The sequence below is a fragment of the Chrysemys picta genome, chromosome 1 (genome assembly GCF_011386835.1).
Source record: "Chrysemys picta bellii isolate R12L10 chromosome 1, ASM1138683v2, whole genome shotgun sequence".
Classification (NCBI taxonomy): domain Eukaryota; kingdom Metazoa; phylum Chordata; order Testudines; family Emydidae; genus Chrysemys; species Chrysemys picta.
In genome coordinates, this window is record NC_088791.1 from 55915341 (window position 1) to 55935130 (window position 19790).

A 19790-nucleotide genomic window follows, 5' to 3' on the forward strand; every position below is an offset into this window, starting at 1 on the left:
ACTATGGACCCTACAGCGGCCTGGCTATAGCATTGCAACTACAGCAATGGGGAAGGGTTTTTTTCCTTGGATGTGGGAACTCCACTTCCCCAAGCAACGGTAGCTAGCTGTATCTATACCGTGGGTTACATTAGCTTAACTACGGCGCTCAACTATGTGAATTTTTTCATACCCCTGAGCAATGTAGCTAGATCATTCTAAATTTTCAGTGTAGACCAGGACTCAGTCTACACAGACCACCTCAGATTTGCTAAATGTTACCTCCCCTTCACCCTTGCCCTGGGGAGTCCTTCTGAGACATTGCTTTCACTGAGGCCAGGTCTACATTGCAGACCTATATCTGTATAACTATGTCGCTTTGGGGTGTGAAAATCCATACCCCGAGTGACATAGTTATACCCGCCTAACCCTTTGTATAGACCGCTACGTCAACGGGAGAGCTTCTCCCTCGACATAATTACCACCTCTCTGGGAGGTAGATTAACCATGCTGACTGGAGAAGCTCTCTCATCGGCATAGGAGCATCTTCACTAAAGCGCTGCAGCACTATACATGAAGACAAGCCCTCACTCCAAGCTCCAAAGACCGTTGTCATGTATGTGACCATACTGCTGAAAATCCACGTGACAAGATGATCTCTGTGCACTATTACTGACACAACCTACAGAGCTCAGCACTGAAATGAGGCATATTTGATCTTTGAAAGTATATGTGCATGTTTTGTCATATCACAGTAACAGCTCTGCCAAGCTGCTCCAACTAATTGTTCCACCTTCAACACAGCTACACCTAACATAGTGAACAGATGCAGATAAATGCTGGAATTCAAATCTGTGTACCACAGTGCAAACAATGGCACATTCTTTTTCATGTCTACTCGTTATGGCCCCCTCCTTACAGAACCATTCCAAATGGCTATTGTCAGCTACAGTGGGCTGAGTTAAGATCGCGATGCTGGGGTAGAGTATACCTTAACTTTGTATTTCCTGGTTTTCAGAGATTTAACTGCAGCTGCTCTTCACATTCTGGAAGGGCATAAGGCACCACTGGACAACCTTAACTCTGTGTTAATGACGTTCTGGGACATTTAATCTAGAATCACATTATCAGATGCCCTGGCCACCTTTCAGAAGCTACTGGATTCTAACAAACTGAACTCACCTAATAGTTCACAGCTCCATCTGCTATCAGCTCTTCAATACCCACTGAGTTGTATCCACCCTCTGGCCAAGTCCCTCTCTCTAGTTATCAGTGGCTTTGCCCATTCCCCTTCTCTTTTAAGCTTATAGACACTTCTGTTACTTTCTTATCATTTCATAAAAGGCTGAACAAGAACCTTGTGTTCTCCTTACTTCCCTTTTAACTTTTTAGAATAACTTTTTCTTGTACTGATGCTAACCTTGACTTGCCTGTATACCCCAATCATCTTCTACACATTGGCCAGAGTAAGCACAATATATATTACCTTACATCCCAAAACATTTCAGTGAAAGAATATTACAATTACAATTTCTCAAAAGTTGGGAAATGTCTGAATAACATTTGCCTGCTCAATCTTCATTTGGCCACCTTGTGTGTATGCATTCTGATACATTAATTGCACGATCACACACTATTTAAAGGTGTGATGTTAAATCATGTTAGTTAACACATTCTAAGTAGCATGTTTGAGAAGTCTAGGATGGAAAAGGTAGTGTATACTTTAACACATACTCAGTTGGGTAAGCCTAGGCTCTGTGCTTGGCTTTAGCTTAGCCACCTAAATGTGTTAAAAGGCAGTGTGTCTTGCCTACACTAAGACCTGGTCTACACAGAGAGTTTATACAGTTATAACTATTGGTTGGAATTGTGAACTTTTAATCAAAATAGTTATATCAATACAACCAGTGTGGACTCAGTTATACTGGTATAAAGGTGCCTTATACTGGTTTAGGTTATTATTCCCATTCCTGTATGGGAATAGCTATACTTGTATAAAACACCTTTATGCTGATATAACTGCATCCAAACTAGTGGGTTGTACCACTTTAAATATACGTGTATGATTAAACAGTATATTTTTTGTGTATAGACAAGCTCTGAAGGTGTTAGCTAACAACTTCCAACATTACATCTTTAAACCCTAGTCTAGACATGGCTGAAGTGTTTGAACAGTGACTACCACAGTGTGTGTTGGGGGGGGGGGAGGGGGGACAATGGGTGGAAATCACAGTTGGGGCCTCTTATCTTACTGTAAGATAAGAAAAGGAGCTAAAATGTCTAAAGGAGAAGAATAATTAAAAATGAAACATATTAGTTGTTCTATGAAAACTCCTGGGGTGCGGATTGTGTTGGCTTTAAGGATCTTTTCAAACAGGACTTGAACTCAGGTCGTGTCCCAGAAGAGAAGATTTTTTCTTCCTAGATAACCCAGAATTTTCTTAGGAATTGTACAGCTGTTTCCACTCCTCCTTCATATGTTTGTTAAAACACTACAAATTCTTTCCGTTATGCCTGTGATATAGTCAGGTCAGAGAATAATAATATGTTATGGCCTGGGTAATTGATCACCCTGTGGCGTTAGCTGTTTTCAGGATTCCCTGACATATATATCAAACAGTATAATAATGCTGCGGCTATGATTCTCTTTCTTGTTTTTGAATATAGGGATACTATAACTTCTTTCCCCACACAAGGAATCATTTTTAATGTCCACTTCCAGATGTTTAGGGATGAGCTTTTCAGTGGCCTCGGCTCAGAATGAATATAAACCAGAATTCCAAGGATATAGATATTTCTAACTCCGAGTTGGGTCTCAAGTGCTTCCAATTTTCCCTCCAGCAAAGAATGGTTTTTCATAAGTGATTTTCCATGTTTGGAATCTCTTCTGCAGTTCCTTTGTTCAGACTCCACGTGGCCTATTCTCTGCTCATTTCCCAGAAATTGACTTTCTTCTCTGCTGAGATGAATTTTTGAAGAGTCAGTCTTTGTATTCAGGGCCAGCATCTTGTCTTTTAAAGAGCTCTGAATTAAAGGGCAAGAATTTCAGAGGCGCAGGCTGGCACCATTGCAGTCTGTTGCTGTGCAGAGCTCCATAACTCATCTGTGTCTGGTCTCTGCATACCTTTGTAAAGAAGAATAGATTGGGTTCTTATTTTCATCGTTTGTTGAGAGCAAAATGTTGTGTTTAAGTTGCTTTAACTGTTCCTCTCTGCTCTTACAGCCTGTTGGCACCAGGCTGCCCCCCCTCCCCACATCACTGTTTTCTGTTTGTAGAGTAACCTGGTGTTTGTTCTTATACAGTTTGTGGCTTTTGAAATAGTTTGCCACAGTAAGTATCCCAAAAAGCATGCATCTCTGCTATGAGCCTATTTAGCCTACTGATTATGGTGTCAGTGCAGCAACATCTGAGATTTAAGGCTTTGTGGTGATAAAAATGGTTCTCCTGATTTTTTCGTTTTCATTTTTTTAACTTGAAACCCTTGTAAGGAAAATATGCTTCAGTTGACTCTTAGCATGACAAAATCTGCCCAAATGTTGTTTTTTGGTTCTGCATGGTGTGTGGAAAAATAAGGTTTAGAATGAAATGCAAGTCAGTAATGTGAAGTTCTCTGGAAGACCAATTATATGTAGATTAGACCTACTTTGTTTCACATATTTCTTTTTGGTGCAGTCCAGTACAAAAGGCCTTTCAGAAGAACGTGTCTCTGTATTCTTTACTAGTGTGGTTAACATCAGTTCTTTGGTTGACATAATCACATCTACAATATTATAAAAGGCTTTGTGAAGACTATCAATTACCAGGTTATTTTACCTGTTCATTCACACATCCCCAGTCTGAGTACTTCAAACGTGATAAAACAGAACAAATAAAAGTGTGATAAGAAAAATTGTGTTAAGCTATTTCCCCCCAATACCTAATGACTGGGGGGGGGGGGGAGGAATTCCTATAAAGGTGGTAAAAGCAGACTGAAAGCACTTGAAAAGCAGGAGTTATTCAAAGCCAAAAACCATCTGTCTATCATATGGTTAATCAGATACAGGGTTATTTTTCTGAATGGTTCTTTTCTTGGAAAAGAATCTGTCAGGAAATAGTCACCAAAGTTAGCTCTGCTTTGAAGTTCTCTTAGCCAGACCTAGAATCCTAGGGCTGTGAAAATCCTCTGAATATGACAGGTTTCAGGGTAGCAGCCGTGTTAGTCTGTATCCTCAAAAAGAACAGGAGTACTTGTGGCACCTTAGAGACTAACAAATTTATTAGAGCATAAGCTTTCGTGGGCTACAACCCACTTCTTCGGATGCATATAGAGTGAAACATATATTGAATATGAATATGAAACTCTGAATATGAGAGTCTTAAACTCTTCTGCTGTTGTACAGCAATGAACATCTTAAGTACCCAAAGCAGTATGCTGAGAAAATACCATGTGCACACTGTTTTCCTGATTTTTTTTTTTTAAGAGATTTTGCTGAAATGGTGGCTACATTGTCTGTTTTGTTTAGGTCTGTTTTAATCTTTTGAGAAAATAAAATCTTATTTGCAGGAAGAGTTGTCCCAAATACTGTTTGAAAATGGTGATCTCATTTTTGCCTATTCTAAAATGTACCATCAAAAATATTTATTGTGTTGTCTGGCTTTACATAAAGTACCATAATCACTGACATTACTTCTGAACTTCATCTGTGCTTGCAAAATGCCCAAAGATCTTCTTTCCCACCTCCCACACGGCTGTTATGGCTTTGTCCTCCTTGCTACATTTTGACCAGTCCTAGGTCATGTCTACGCTATGGGCACTAAAGCGGCATAGCTACAGTGCTGCTGTAGTGTCCTAGTGTAGACGCTTTCTACAACTACAGAAGGGGTTTTTTTTCCATCAGTGTAGATAATCCACATCTTTGAGTTGTGGTAGCTATGTTAACATAAGAATTCTTTCATTGCCTCACCACATCTACACCAGGGGTTAGGTCGACTTAACTGTGGTGATCATTGGTGTGAATTTTTCACACCCGGGGCCACTGTAACCATGTCAGCCTAACTTTTAAGTGTAGTCCAGGTGTCAGTAAAATTGGGCTCTTCCCAGTATAGGATTATTTTACTTCGTTAATTGTGTCTACAATTCGATTTGGGAAGAATGTGAATATATGTCTTAGTAAGAACTAAATCTTACCACGGGTGTGGTTTCATGCCTTAAAAGATCAACCTTGGACAAAGATCACAACTTCTGATTACTTGTGTTTGTTTTGTTTTTCTTCTAAAGAATGTGCAGAGAAATAAAACTAGGCTGTCATCACATAAAAGTCCAGTACATTTTATAAAAGGAAATTGGCCAGTGATGTGTGAAAATGACCAGTGTTAACCACTTGATAGAGGAAGAACCTCTGCCACATTCCCGTTTGGGTAGGGTGCATGAGATGAATATCGTTGCCCCTTTTCAACCTGAGCATCTAGGCAAAGTTTGCAACCTTGAGGATGATCTAGTTCAGGGGTGGCCAACCTGTGGCTCCGGAGCCACTTGCGGCTCTTCAGAAGTTAATATGCGGCTCCTTGTATAGGCACCGACTCCAGAGCTGGAGCTACAGGTGCCAACTTTCCAATGTGCCAGGGGGTGCTCACTACTCAACCTCTGGCTTTGCCACAGTCCCTGCCCCCACTCCACTCCTTCCCATGCCCTCCCCTGAGCCTGCCATGCCCTCATTCCTCCCCTCCCCCCCCCCCCCCCGTGAGCCTCCTGCACACCATAAAACAGCTGATTGGGAGGTGTGGGAAGGGGAGGCGCTGATCAGCAGGGCTGCCGGTGGGTGGGAGGCACTGGGAAGGGGGGAGGGCTGATGGGGGGCTACTGATGTGTTACTGTGGCTCTTTAGCAATGTACATTGGTAAATTCTGGCTCCTTCTCATGCTCAGGTTGGCCACCCCTGATCTAGCTAGAAGTAGAAACTGATGGAGTCTGGTATTTTCTTTGATGCACACTTGTTTCTTTACAAGGAATCTACAAAGTCCTGTGTCTCTGAACACAGAAGACACAAAGAACAAAAGGAGTAGTTTCTTAGTGTACAGCCTCCAAGACTCTTTAGCCAACACTAGACCCAAAAGTGCTCTGTCGAGCTTTTATCCAGGTTACACTCTGCTTACAGGCTCCTGTTTGGCTTTCTTGCTTCTTCTTTTCTCTCTGTTTTTGTCTGTTCTCAGTTTCTCTGTGATCTTTCTTCCCTCACATACATCCCTACCCAGAACAATGCTCATTGAAAAGTTCCTAGACAGGAACACATATCTTTTTTTATAGCAATTTCTCTTAATATCCCAAAGTTACACCCTGGTTTATATCTTTTAACTTTTCTTCTTCCTTATGCAAGACAAGCAATGATCTCAAGTTGCAGTGGGGGAGGTCTAGGTTGGATATTAGGAAACACTATTTCACTAGGAGAGTGGTGAAGCACTGGAATGGGTTACCTAGGGAGGTGGTGGAATCTCCATCCCTAGAGGTTTTTAAGGCCCGGCTAGACAAAGCTTTGGCTGGGATGATTTAGTTGGTGTTGGCCCTGCTTTGAGCAGGGGATTGGACTGGATGACCTCCTGAGGTCTCTTCCAACCCTAATATTCTATGATTCTACACAAACAGACCGAGGTGGGGTCTTATGCTTTGTTATTTTAATTGAAAGGTCAGTTCACACCTGTTAATCTCAATGGGGTTTTAACTCAATCTATAACAAGGTTTCACTCAGCTCATAACAATATCCTTGGGTGGGAAAAGAACTTAAGAGAGTTAGGTGATTACTCCCTTGAGTGAAGGAATTGAAATGCCCCTAAACTTTGTGGGATTGCTGTAACATTTCTGTGAAGCACTGAATAGGCATGCTTTTGCTAGCAAAATCATAAAATGTTCTGCATCTTTGACACTATGAATCATAACCTGTACCAAACTAACAGAATAGATTAGACAATCATCTAAACAGAATAAATAGACCTCTTCATGGTACAAGAAAGTAAGGCAAGTGTAGCAGTATATTTTTTACTGGACCAAATTCAGGCAGATAAATAACTTTTTGTAAGTACATTATATCCAGTGGGCTTTTCATAAAAAAAAAGTTCTTGTTGCTATACTGTGACTGGCAAGTTTTATGTTGAAAGTATGTAATATTTGAAAAAGTGATCAAAATTGAGATTTGTAGGAAGTTGTCACAGGCTACGTAGGCACTGTATTGTAAATCAAAATAAGTCTCACAATGCCCTTATGTGAGGTGCTGGATGGGGGCACCACCTTATCATACTACGTGCACTGGGAAAACAGAGTAGTTGTCTAGGCATTTCCACATGCTATGCTTAGTTTCTTTTCTTGGGAAAACCCAATACATCTGCCAGCCAATGGAGGCAGTGTGATCCAGTGGTTAAAATAGTGTTGAGACACAGGTCCGGTCTACACTTAAAATTTACGTCGACATAGCTACGGTGCTCAGGGGTGTGAAAAATCCATACCCCTGAACATTGACCTAACCCATGGTGTAGGCACAGCTAGGTCAGTGGAAGAATGCTTCTGTTGACCTAGTTCCTATTGCTCAGGGAGGTGGAAAGAAACCCTTTTGTTGCTGTCATCTGCACCTACACTACAGGGTTACAGCACCTAGCTATGGCACCATAATATAGACATGGCTACACTTTGACTTGCAGGACCTTGAGCATTTACATCCTTGCCTTAACTTATCCATCTGTAACATGGGTATAATGTCTGTCTCAAAGACACTATTGTGCAGTTTAATTATTTATTTTGACTTACAGTAGTGCCTGTTCTTAGCTCTTAGATTGTAAGCTCTTTGGTGCAGGGATCATCTTTTTTTTTCATATTTGTAAAGTGCCTGGCACAGTGGGGCCCTAGTCCATGACTATGTCTTCTAGGTACTAAGGTGCAAATAATACATAATGGGGCATTTAAATTTCAAATGTAAATTAAAAAATCAGCAGATGGGGCTGCAAGTACAAGTGAAAAGAATGGGAACAGAAAGGGGATTAACATATCAAAGAAGTTATACCAGGTGGTCAGACAGTTTCCCTTTTCCTGCATGTAGAAGTCCTGCATATTTCCACTTCAACCTCTTTGCAGCAGTTAATGTAGCGTTTTCTTCTTTCTTACCCTTCCCCCACTCCCACTTGGGTTCAGTTACTTTGCATCCTCTGAGGTGCAACCTCTGGCTGATGTCAATTCTAAACTGAGCTCTCCCTTATGAAGTTACATTGTACTGGGGTAGAGCTGCCAATAGCATCAAACCTATAGAGCTGTTTTGAAGCTCTGTACAGGAAATTGATCTGGCTTTGCCATTATGGGTGATTTGAAATCTCCAAAAAACATAATAAAAATATATTTTCTGAAATATTTAGTATGTGTCATCTTCAAAGTGTTATCAGAAGATCAACTAACTAATCATTACCTTTAAATAAAAATTAATGAGATGGGCACAGATGATGAGGTAAAACCCAGATTTTATTACAAGCAAAAGTGTTAAATGCATTTAGTGTTTGCTCATCTCTCTTTACTCAGATATTTTATTCAAGGTGGGTGCATTACAAGAGAAATTCTTTTCCTCCCCAAGTTCTATTTTTCAGAAATTTCCTTCATTAAGAATTATGTTTTGTGTCAAAGTAGTTAGTACTGACCTAGCTACCTTTGCCCTTGTTACATTACAGCAGGCCTGCAGGGGAGTAAACATTTATAGCAGGCTTAACAAATAAGATTTGTGTTGAATCTATCATTCATTGTTCATCAATTGGTTTTGGTGGTGTAATGTTACTTTAACCTTATTTGGGGTGGGGGAAATGATGCTGCTTATGTAAATATCCTTGCATTTAATCAGTTTCTCAAATGTATTGCTTCTAGGTTTACAGACAAGACTGTGAAACCTTTGGCATGGTAGTGAAGATGCTGATTGATAAAGATCCTTCATTAGAAAAGTCCATTCAGTTTGCCCTGAGACAAAATTTGCATGAGATAGGTGAGCGATGCATTGAAGAACTTAAACATTTCATTGCTGAATATGATGCTGCCAATCAAGAGTTAGCAGAGTCCTTTAAAGAGGGTGCATATTAAGAACAAAAATATGCTTTTAGATTTTCCATATTGTATATGCCGTTAATATATAAATATGCTTTTTGTGGAGAAGGGGAATACTTGCTGGAGATTTGAACCCAAGGCCCATGTTCCTTCATAGTAGCTGACTATAGATTGTTCATTGCCCAGGCCATTTAATTGTGTTCTTCTAATGTGTATTTGTTTTGTGACATTTATTCCTTTGAAAAGGATACATGTTTCAATAATGATGTAAAGTGACAAACTACTTTTGAAAGCCTTTACACAATTACCTAGAAAAAAAGATTTGCTCCATGTATGTATACTTTTGTTTCAATGTTTAGAAGTGTAAGTAAGCACTGTATTTTTATTAAAATAACAAGAAGCAGTTCTTCATTCCTCAGCTTATATTCAAAAACATGGATGTTCTCTTGTTTATACATGCTATAGAAAAACTTGCAAGGTTGTTCATGACCATAGTTTACTTTTATCATTTATTTTTGGCATGTGGTTTTAAAGTTCAGGTCCATTCTGAAAAATGACATCTAGGGATTCCTTATTTGACTCAGTGACTACCAGAACAATTTGCTCACTTGACAAGGGAAGTGATGTCTTTTCTAATTTTAGCTCTTCAAACTCTACTTAATATCCTAAAGACAAGCTGGGTTGTTTTCTTCTTATGTATCATCAGTATAAAACTGGTTTGGTAGGCTGAATTCGGCTTTCAGTTACATCTGTGCAGCTGAGGGCAGAATTTTCCCTGTGGTTCAAACTTAGTTAACAGTTCTGTTTGATACTTAGAGCAATACAGGGCTAACTAGAGTTCTTTTAAAAAGTGAAAAAAATAATTGTGACAGAAGAAAAGCAGATCCACTGGGCAACAGAGTACTAAAAAAGGCAAAAAAACATCAGTGAAATTTCTGAAAAGTGATTAAGATCAGTTTGTGGTACCTTGTTAAAATTAAGAAGCTGCATCTTCATTTTTAAAAAGAGATTGGCATATTAAACATTCCACCTTAGACAGTTACAAAATTTGTAAGACATATTACACAGAGGTTAGCAGATGCAGAGCTAAGCTCCTTGTATCTATCTGTATTATATAACATGTTTGAAACAAAATGAAAAGAGCTAATGACTCTAAAACAGACCACTTCTATGACGTGTAGGCTGCTTCACCTAACAGAAATACTGTGAGCCCCATTCTGCAGACAGTCATGTGTAGTATCATTAACTTCATTGGGATTACTTACAGGGGAGTAAACTAATGCATGGTAATCATTTTGTATGCAGAAGTTGGTGTGTACTCAGATCCACCATTCCCGTTCTCCACAATGGGTTGCACCTTTCTGATATAGGAATTCAATAAACATGTCGACATCAGACTCCTGCTATGGATCTGGTTTGTTTTAGTGTCAGTGCCTTTGCTTTAGACTGACTCTTCTGTGATAACAAATTTATTCAACGCACTTCACTATTCGTACAAAAACTGAAACGGTTTGAGAAATGGCCGAGTCTTTCCTCACCAATTATGTGTTCAGCGTCTGAAAAATTCTGTCATTATTAGCTACGACTACTCTCGTAGCAACATCAGTGTTAAACATAAGTTTGTACTCATGGTTAGAACTCTTAAGGTTATAAGCACTGAAAAAAAATTAGGAATATTTGTTTAATAATAATACATTATGAGGAATACCTACTGTTCTCATCAAGAATGCCCGTTATTACTGTACTTTAATTTCAGTATTCTTCATTAAGGAATATTTTCCTAATGCTTAATTTGCAAAAAATAGTCTATAAAATTAAATAATATTGTGAGCACATGCTTTATTTTATGAAAATCTGTTTTACATAAATCAACTGTTTCTCAACTCAGATTAAATCTCAGTGATAGCAACAAAGAACTCCTGTTGTACAACTTAATGTGTTTTTTCTAGAATTGGTATTACTATAAAGTTTGCTAACCTGAAATTCACATTGAATGCTAGGTTGGTCTCTCCTCTCCCCGCCCATCCCCACCCCCGGTTTTGTGCTTGTTTCAAGACATAATGCTTAAAACCCTTTGTGTGTTTTAGCTATTCACAATGTTGAGGTAAGTGAGAAATTAATGTCCCTGCAAATCCAGTAAATTTAAAGCAAGAAAATGGCCTCTTCTGCTATGCATATAAATATACACAGAAGTGTGCGCACTTGTTTTGAGTTTTGTATAGTGAAAATACAGTAGGGTTGTCTTTTGCACTGAGGAATTTGCATTGTAGACACAGGTGGGTGGGGACTAATTGGGAGATGGTGTTGGGGCAAGGAGATTATTGGTGGAAGTGGACCGAATCTGCACTGGATAAGGTGTAGGTCTACTCTGGCTTCACCCATAGCACGTGAACAGGTGAGCTAGTTAAAGCAAAACTTGTTTCTAGCATTCATGAATGTGCATATACCCTTAAAATATGGGAGCACAGTGTAAATGCAGTGCTGTCTGCCTGAAGGTGTAGACAGCCTGAAACAATAGGTTTGAGAGGGTAGGAACTGATCTGTTAATCTCAGTGGGTTGTCAGCTTTAAATTTGAGTTACAATTTAAATGGTTAAACGTGTCACTGCAGATTATTTTCATCTTGTGTATGGATCAATGGCCTCTGCAGTGAAATGGAATGCACCAGAGAGCGTATGGTTTGAAGATATGGCCCCTTCTCTCGGCTGTCCAAGCCTAATTTTATTTTTCCTCAGAGAATAGTGCAGGGCAGCTACCACATATCCCATTCGCCATCAGAGACTCAAAGTCCAGGCGTCCTCTAGGATAAGGGTACACGCTCCACTTTGTGCCAGTGCAGCCTATCTGCACTAGGCGGTCTGCACCAGTTGTAACTAAAGGAATATCACTTTCTCCAATACAAGTTTATGTAGGGCTTGTTTATATTAAGAGGGAATACTGTCCCCATTTGCTTGATCTGTAAATACCAGTGATTAGACACTAAGTAACTTCGTTGTTGGGGTGGGGGAAGGTAACAGAACCAGTTTTTAAATTAAAATAACCATGATGCATTGGCCACCCTCAGCATAATATGCAAAACATCACTTATTTGTCAATCAAGGGATGTTGCATAAGTTACCTTAGGGCTAGTGTAGTAAGCCCCTTTCAGTGGGTAATTCTCATACCTGCTCACAAGCAGTCTTCCCCCTCCCCCTCGAAGAGGAGCACGAGTATCATTCTTCATCCTCTTCTGATAATTGGAATGTTTCACCTGCTTACCTGTTGGGGGTATTTTTATAACCTGTATATATTTGGAAGTAAGTCAGACATAGGGGGTAAATATAGGCATGTTAGTTCAAAAGCCCCTAATTGTTACCACTGGGCCTGGCCTCATTAATTTTATACATATAGACAAACTGCTTGGCCTCCGGGGCCCTATGACCACATCCTAAATCAAAACATTCCTCAGCTTTGGTTTCCAGGGTTAGATCATCTTCAGCCCAGGATGCACCTATTATGAAAAAGTATTCACAGCAATGTATACATATTGTTGAACCAGACTCTTCTCCACATCTGTCTCTGGGTGAACATATACTTCAGTGGCAAGTTTCTGAAACTATTTCAGAGCATATTCCAGCCTCTTCTTCACAGAATGAGGCTATGGCTCCTCCTCAGTTATCGTCATTAGATAATAAGTCATTTTGAGACTTGGTCCACTGAATGGCAGAAGCTTTGGAGATCCCTGTTCAGACTGCTCAAGAAAAAGGACATAAGTTACTGGACATTTTGCATCCATTTCTACCAGAGAGGTTGCCCTATCTATAAATGAAGACTTGTTAGAGCCAACCCCACTCTTATGGTAGACTCCAGCATCTAGACCACCCACTGCTAAGAGGTGAAAACAGGTATCAAGTCCTTTCAACAGGCTTCTAAGATTTCTACACACGTCCTTCTCCAGGGTCCTCAGTAGCGACAACAGCACACAAGAGAAGTTGAAACATTAGTCCTTTAGTATTACTCCAGAGGAGAAAGAGCCAAAAAAGATTTGACTTTTTGCCTTCAACTCTGCATAACTTGATAAAAGGGCCTGATAGTTTGCTATGATTACCTTATGTGGGACAAAGTTACTGAGTATCTAGATAAATATTTAAATTCCTCTAAAGTCTGACAAAAGTTCATCTACGAATGGTGAGTTAATAGCTAAAACCTTCCTATAAGTCCATTATGCTGCTGAAACTGCAATGAAACTGATTGGAGGCAACAAGTACTATGCAACGTGCGTGATGGTTCTGGTCTTCTGGAGGTTCAAACTATGTTGGAAGACCTTCCCTTTGGAGGGAATCATCTAGTTCAGTTCTAAAACTGAGTCATTACCTACACTGAAAGGCACTCGTACTACATTACTGTCATTAGGCATCTACACTTCCAATGTAAAAAGAGAGACAAGATGGGTGAGATATCTTTTATTGGACCAACTGTTGTTGATGGAAGAGAGAAGGTTTGGAAGTTGGTCCAATAAAAGATATCTGACCCACCTTGTCTCTCTCATATCCTGGGAACAACATAGCTACAATAATACTGCAAAATACAAAAAGAAGCATACTCAAATGAAACAGCCTGTCACTACTCCTTTTAATCATCCTTATCAGAGAACAATGGATTTTTTAAAGAAGAAACAATGTATTCATGGAGGACCTTCATGGACATCAACTTCAACTGCTGCTAAGACAGGCTTTAAAAAGTTGTTTGATGTGTATACAGAGAACTGTTAACCAATCTTGGAGGGTCTTTTTTCCTACCTTACCCTTTTTCGGGACTATTTATATTATTTCCAGGAAGCGATGGAGTAGTGTCACCAGCAGCAGATAAGTATTGGAACTAATTCGGAAAGGTTATTCTGTTCAATTCCAAGACATTCCCACCTTCCGTTTCAGGGACCCTTTTCATAAGACACCTTCACATAAGATGTTGAGTGTCTGTTGGCTCTTGGTGCTATGCAGGAGGTTCCCTCCCCAATATCAGAGAAGGAGATCTGTTCCCGATATATTCTAGTCCCCAAAAAATTGGGAGGCTGGTTGGACCAGTATTGGACCTGAGAGTTCAAATTTCAGTTAGCCAGTTCAGATTTCAAATAGTAACCCTGTTCTCCATGCTTCCTTCCCTAGATCCTCTAGACTAGTTTGCAACTCTCAATCTACAAAATGCATATTTCCATCCATCCAGCAGAAAAATATTTGCCTTCTGTAGTGGGCAATGCACATTACCAGTACAGGGTGCTGCCTTTTGGATTGTTGATGGCTTCAAGGACTTTCACAAAATGTCTGGCTGGGGTACTGGCACATCTCAGAAAGAAATGTGTTTGGGTTTACCCATATCTTGACAATTGGTTGATAAGAGGACAGTCTCCAGAGCAGGTGCTAAGCAGTGTCCAGTACCTCATACATCTGTTCTCCAGTCTGGGTATGAGTGAAACATGAAAAAAATCATTTAAACCCAACAAAAAAAGATAGCACATACTGGGGCTCTACTCAATTCCATGATGGCTCAAGATAGCTGCTGCAGACCAGATTTGACAATATATTAAAGTTGATCAATCAACTGCAAAACAATCTATGTACTATAGCAAGGATATGTCTCTGGTTTTAGGTCACACAGTTCATGTACTCTGGTGACCTGTTCAACAGACTGGATCTTCGTTGTCTTCAGGGGTGCTTAAGGATGGTCTATCACCCTGCTGTTCTCAAGACAGACATGCAGATACACATACCTCAAGAAGTTTTGAACTCCCTCAACTGGTGAAAAGATCCACATCAGGTCTGCAAGGGAGTTCTGTTCTTCCCAGCATTTCCCAAAGTCAGCAGTGACCAATGCTTCATTATTGGGGTGGGGAGCCCATCGCAGCAACTATATAGTATAGGTAAAGTAATTTAATTTAAATCAGTCCACTCACCTTCTTTTCCCCAAAGCCTCATTCAGCCGAGGGTGAGGCTGCCTTACGTACTCTAAATGTTCTCCAATCTCGGTGATTTACTTATCTCGAGCAAAACCATCCAGGCAGTGCCTTAGGCTATTTATTTCACTTGCCAAGATCCAAGGGTCAAGCAGTCTGGACTCAGAGAATCTCTAATTGGGTGTCACATTGCATAAAGTTACATTTTGAGGTGGCCAATTTAGAACTCCTAGGCCAACGATCTTGTGCAGGAAAGCATGGAATCGGTGTATCCAGCACACCATAACACTAACTGTAGTTCACCTTCCAAACATAAACAACACACTGGCAGACCATCTACTCAGACATTTTTCTCATTTTCAGTCAGTGGGTTTCTTGCCATATAGATTTGTTTGCAACCCAACAGAACAAGAAATGCATTTGTTTCATGGGAAGATAAAGACCGGGTTCTCAAAGAGATGCCACATTAATCCCCTGGACCCAGGGCCTGTTGTATGCTTGTCCTCCCATTCCTCTGATCCCTAGTGTGTTAAGGAAGGTCAAATAGGACAAAGCCTCAGTCACCGGCCCAAGCAATACAGAAATCAGAAATATCTTAGTGACACTTCCAATATCTCTACTTCTCCTACCAGACTTAATTACCTAAAACAATGGGACAACATTTCATCAAATGTTTCATCATTCAACATTTATACCTCACAGCTTGGAAACTGGCTGAAGAATTGTCCTGTTGATGTACAGAGCATATTGATTCAGAGCAGAATGCAGTCCACAAGGACAACATATAATGCAGAATGGAGGTGTTTTTCACCCCGGGCTTACCAATATAATCTTTCCTCACAAGAGAAATTCACTCCTCATATCCTTGAGTATCTATCAAACTTAAAAAGTCTGGTTTGTTGCTATGCTCATTATGTGTTTATTTGACTGCTATCGCTGCACATCATGCACCAATTCAAGATCATCCAGATCTTTCCTCATCCTTCAGTTAAAAAGTTTGTAAAAGGTCTTCTGAGATATTTTCCTCTGCTAAAACAACTCCCTCCATCTTAGAATATTAATGTGGTCCTTATCAGTCTGATGAGACCTCCATTTGAGCCATTAGCCTCATGCTCGTTACTCCATTTCTCTTTGAAGATGGTATTCCTAGTTACATACAGGGTCTGTGAATTGCAGGTTCTTATGGTGAAACCCCCATGTATGATTTTCACAGGGATAAAGTTTCACTCTGGCCATACCCTAAATTTCTTCACAAAATACTCTCTCACTTAACTCCCATGTCACATTCTACCAGAGTACAGGTTACTTCTGCAGTATCTGTTAAGGCAGGGGGGAGCCTGTGGGCCATGTCCAGCCCATCAGAACTTTTAATCGGACCCTTGAGCTCCTGCTGGGGAGCAGGGTCAGGGGCTCTCCGCGTGGCTCCTGGAAGCAGCAGCATGTGCCCCCTCCGGCTCCTACGCCTAGGGGCAGGCAGTGGGCTCCGCACCCTGCCCCAAGCTCCGCTCCCCACCCCCCAGCTCTCATTGGCTGGGAACACCTGCAGATGGGGGGAGCATGCTACTTGGAGTAGTATACAGACTTTCATTAGCCATTACTCTTTAGTTCAGGCATCTCATTCAGGTGCCAAGTTTGGGAGGGCTGTGTTGCACTCATTTAATTAGGCTCGCAGTACCATCCCCCATCCATACATGCTACTTGGGACTCACCAGAAATGAAAGACACGTAAACAAGCACTTGAAGAAAGGAAAGTAAGTTACTTTTAGTAAATGGAGTTGTTTGAGATGTGATGTTTACATGTATTCTACGAACCACCCTCTTTTCCCCTGTCTGTCGAGTCCGATAGCCTAGCCTTGATAGTGGTATCGGAACTGAGGGTCGGCTGGTTGCTCCGCCCCCCTCCTTTACACCCACAAGGGGGCTGTGGCTCAAGGTCGGCAGGGGAGCAGATTCAACCAATGGATACTGCTGGCTGAAGCATTCCAATCTCAAGTGCATGGGGTGCATGCATGCCAGAAGTGGAACACATGCAAACACCACGACTCAGAGAACTCCAATTACTAAAGATAAGTAACTTTCCTTTAGGTCAGTGGTTCTCAACCTTTTTGGGCCCAAGACCCATTGTGAATTTCCATTGTGAACCCTGTCACGACCCAGGAAATAGTGTAGGGGTGTAGGCCCTGGGGTGGTTTCAGTTGGAGCCAGCCTCCAGGGATTGTTGGGTCCTGCCTGGCACGCACCCCAGAGTGGCGGCTCCTGCAGTTCCTGTGCTGTGGGGCTGGCTGGGCTTGGCTCTCCACTCCAGGTGTTGCAACCTCCAGGGTTTGGCCCTGCCCCCTCAGACTGGACCAAATTTGTGAGTGGAGTTGTGACCTGGCTTATGGGCCTACCCAAGTTCCTGTCATCATGACAGCTGGGCCAAACCTGAGTGGTGCTGGGACCCCAGAGGTTGCAGTGCCTGGAGCAGGGAAGCGAGACCAGGCAGTCCCGTGGGACAGGAACCACAGGAGCTGCCACGTGACCCTTTGAATTATTCTGGTGAACCAATTTTGGGTCTTGACCCTCAGGCTGAGAAACCCTGCTTTAGAACCTTTTCTTCCCCATCAGAGGGGGAAATTAAAGCCAGGACTCCCACATCCCAAGTGAGTTCTCTACTCACCCTGGCAATTGTGCGTGGAGTGAGACAAGTGACTCATTCTCACAAGAAACATCTTAGGTTCCTAAGCCACTTGACTCCAGGAGAGGAGTTTCGGGGTGTGGATTTCAAGTAGAGCTAGACACCTCTCTGCAGCCCACACTTAGGTGCCTAATGCAGGGAGGAGGGGTTTAGAATACACCCCTCTCCTTGGCTAGCTTAGGTGTGCTTTTATGGACTGCATTCTTATGCACCTTTTCTTCCCATGTGCTTTATGGATACCATTGTTGTTCCAGTGATTTTCTAGCTTCTAAAAAGTAAGAAGGTGTAATGCCAAGTTTCTTTGTGGATCTGGGGCCTTGTCTCCATGTAGGAGTATGTAGAGATCTTAATCATTGTCCAGATTGAGTGGCTGACCTGAGCACACAGTATTTAGTAGAACAGGAGTCAGCAACGTTTCAAAAGTGGTGTGCCGAGTCTTCATTTATTCACTCTACTTTAAAATGTATTACTGACCCGCGAAACCTTAATGTTTTTAGAAGGTCTCTTCCTATAAGTCTTTAATATATAACTAAACTATTGTTGTATGTAAAGTAAATAAGGTTTTTAAAATGTTTAAGAAGCTTCATTTAAAATTAAATTAAAATGCAGAGCCCCCAGGACCCGGGCAGTGAGAGTGCCACTGAAAATCAGCTCCCGTGCCGCCTTTGGCACACGTGCCATAGATTGCCTACCCCATAGTAGAAAGTAGTCCAAAATCTCCAGAAATGAAGCCCTAGCTTTACTGAAAAAACAGAGGAAGAGCGTTTTGGCAAACTTCTGTAACATCCTCTACAGGCTTTATGTCTCCTTATGCTCCAAAGATTGCTTTGGACCTCTAGGAAGTCTTACATTAGTATATTACTCCTGGGGGAATTATGTGCCAAAAAATTTTAAATTCTGCACACGATATTTTAAAATTCTGCATATTTTAATTGTCAAAATAACACTATATAATCATGTCAGTTTCAATTATTTTGATAATTTATATCAAAATACCTTACTATGTAAAAAAAATTCCCCTAGGAGTAGAGAGTTAAAGCAACTCCTACAACAACCCAATTCCTGTTTCTCTTTCCCCTCCCCTCCGAGCCCAGCTGCACGGCCAGACACCCACACTCACTCTCCCCAGAGCCCAGCCGCAGGGCACCCCCCAGCCCAGACATGCACACCTCCTGCTTCCCAGAGTCCAGCTGCAGGGTCCCCCCCAACGCAGATATTCGCAACCCCTACCCTTCCAAAGCCTAGGGATCCAGAGGGAGAAACAGCCTGGTGCTGGGTCCCGGGCTTGTGTGGAGTTTCCTGCATGACTCCTCCTTCATTCAGGGCATGCTGGGAACTGCGGCTGCCCAGAACCCTCCAGTTCTGTCCCCACTCTCCCTGACAGTGTCTTCTATTTGTGAGCTGTGTCCAGAGGCCCCTAGTGGCGGACAGCAGCTCTGCAGCCCATTTCTGTGGGGAGGGGGACAGGAAATTCTACGCAGAACATTATTTTTTGCACAAATTCTGCATTTTGCAGTGACACAGAATTTCCCCAGGAGAAGCATATGCGCACACAGTGATACTACACCAAGTAAAATTGTTCTCTCAATTTTGGTCTACACCATTTTCTAAGCAACATGATTGCAGAGATTTTAAAATATACCTTTCCATTTTTTTATGTAGTCACTTGCTCAAAGAGGACTCTGTCAGCATGACAAGCCTTAAGTAAAGATTTTACCCCCTGGAACAAAGCTGAAAGTCTTGTTTCAATGCAAATATTTAAGATGTATCTTGAACACAGCACTCAGACACTGAACTGCTAATGCTTGTGACACTGCAACAGCCAGATTGCCCTTAAAGTATTTCCAAACCGACTAGAAAAAAGTCTCAATTAGCCTTTGAATGGAGTAACGCCAGTGCCAGAACATGGCAATTATTGAGTGAGCCATCCCTTGTCATCCAGTCCTAGCTTCTGGCAGTCAGAGGTTTAGGGATACCTAGAGCATGGGGTTGCAACCCTCACCATTTTGGCTAATAGCCATTGACAGACCTATCCTTCATTAACTTATCTAATTCTTTTTTGAACCCAGTTATAGTTTTGGCCTTCACAACATCCTTTGGCAACAAGTTTCACACATTGACTGGGTGTTGTGTGAAGTACTTATGTTTGTTTTAAACCTATTAAT

General features: G+C 41.4%; 1 protein-coding gene across 20 annotated transcripts in view; it reads left to right on the forward strand.

Annotated features, from left to right (window-relative positions):
- The window catches only part of PPHLN1 (periphilin 1), a 122386-nt gene extending 111453 nt beyond the window's left edge, over positions 1 to 10933 (forward strand). For all 20 annotated transcript variants that reach the window (XM_042859007.2, XM_024100593.3, XM_024100594.3 and 17 more), the window contains one exon: positions 8847 to 10933. In XM_042859007.2, the coding sequence (XP_042714941.2) occupies positions 8847 to 9056 (210 nt within the window). In that variant the 3' untranslated portion in view covers positions 9057 to 10933. The remainder of the gene's footprint in view (positions 1 to 8846) is intronic.
- Positions 10934 to 19790: the final 8857 nt, after the last annotated feature.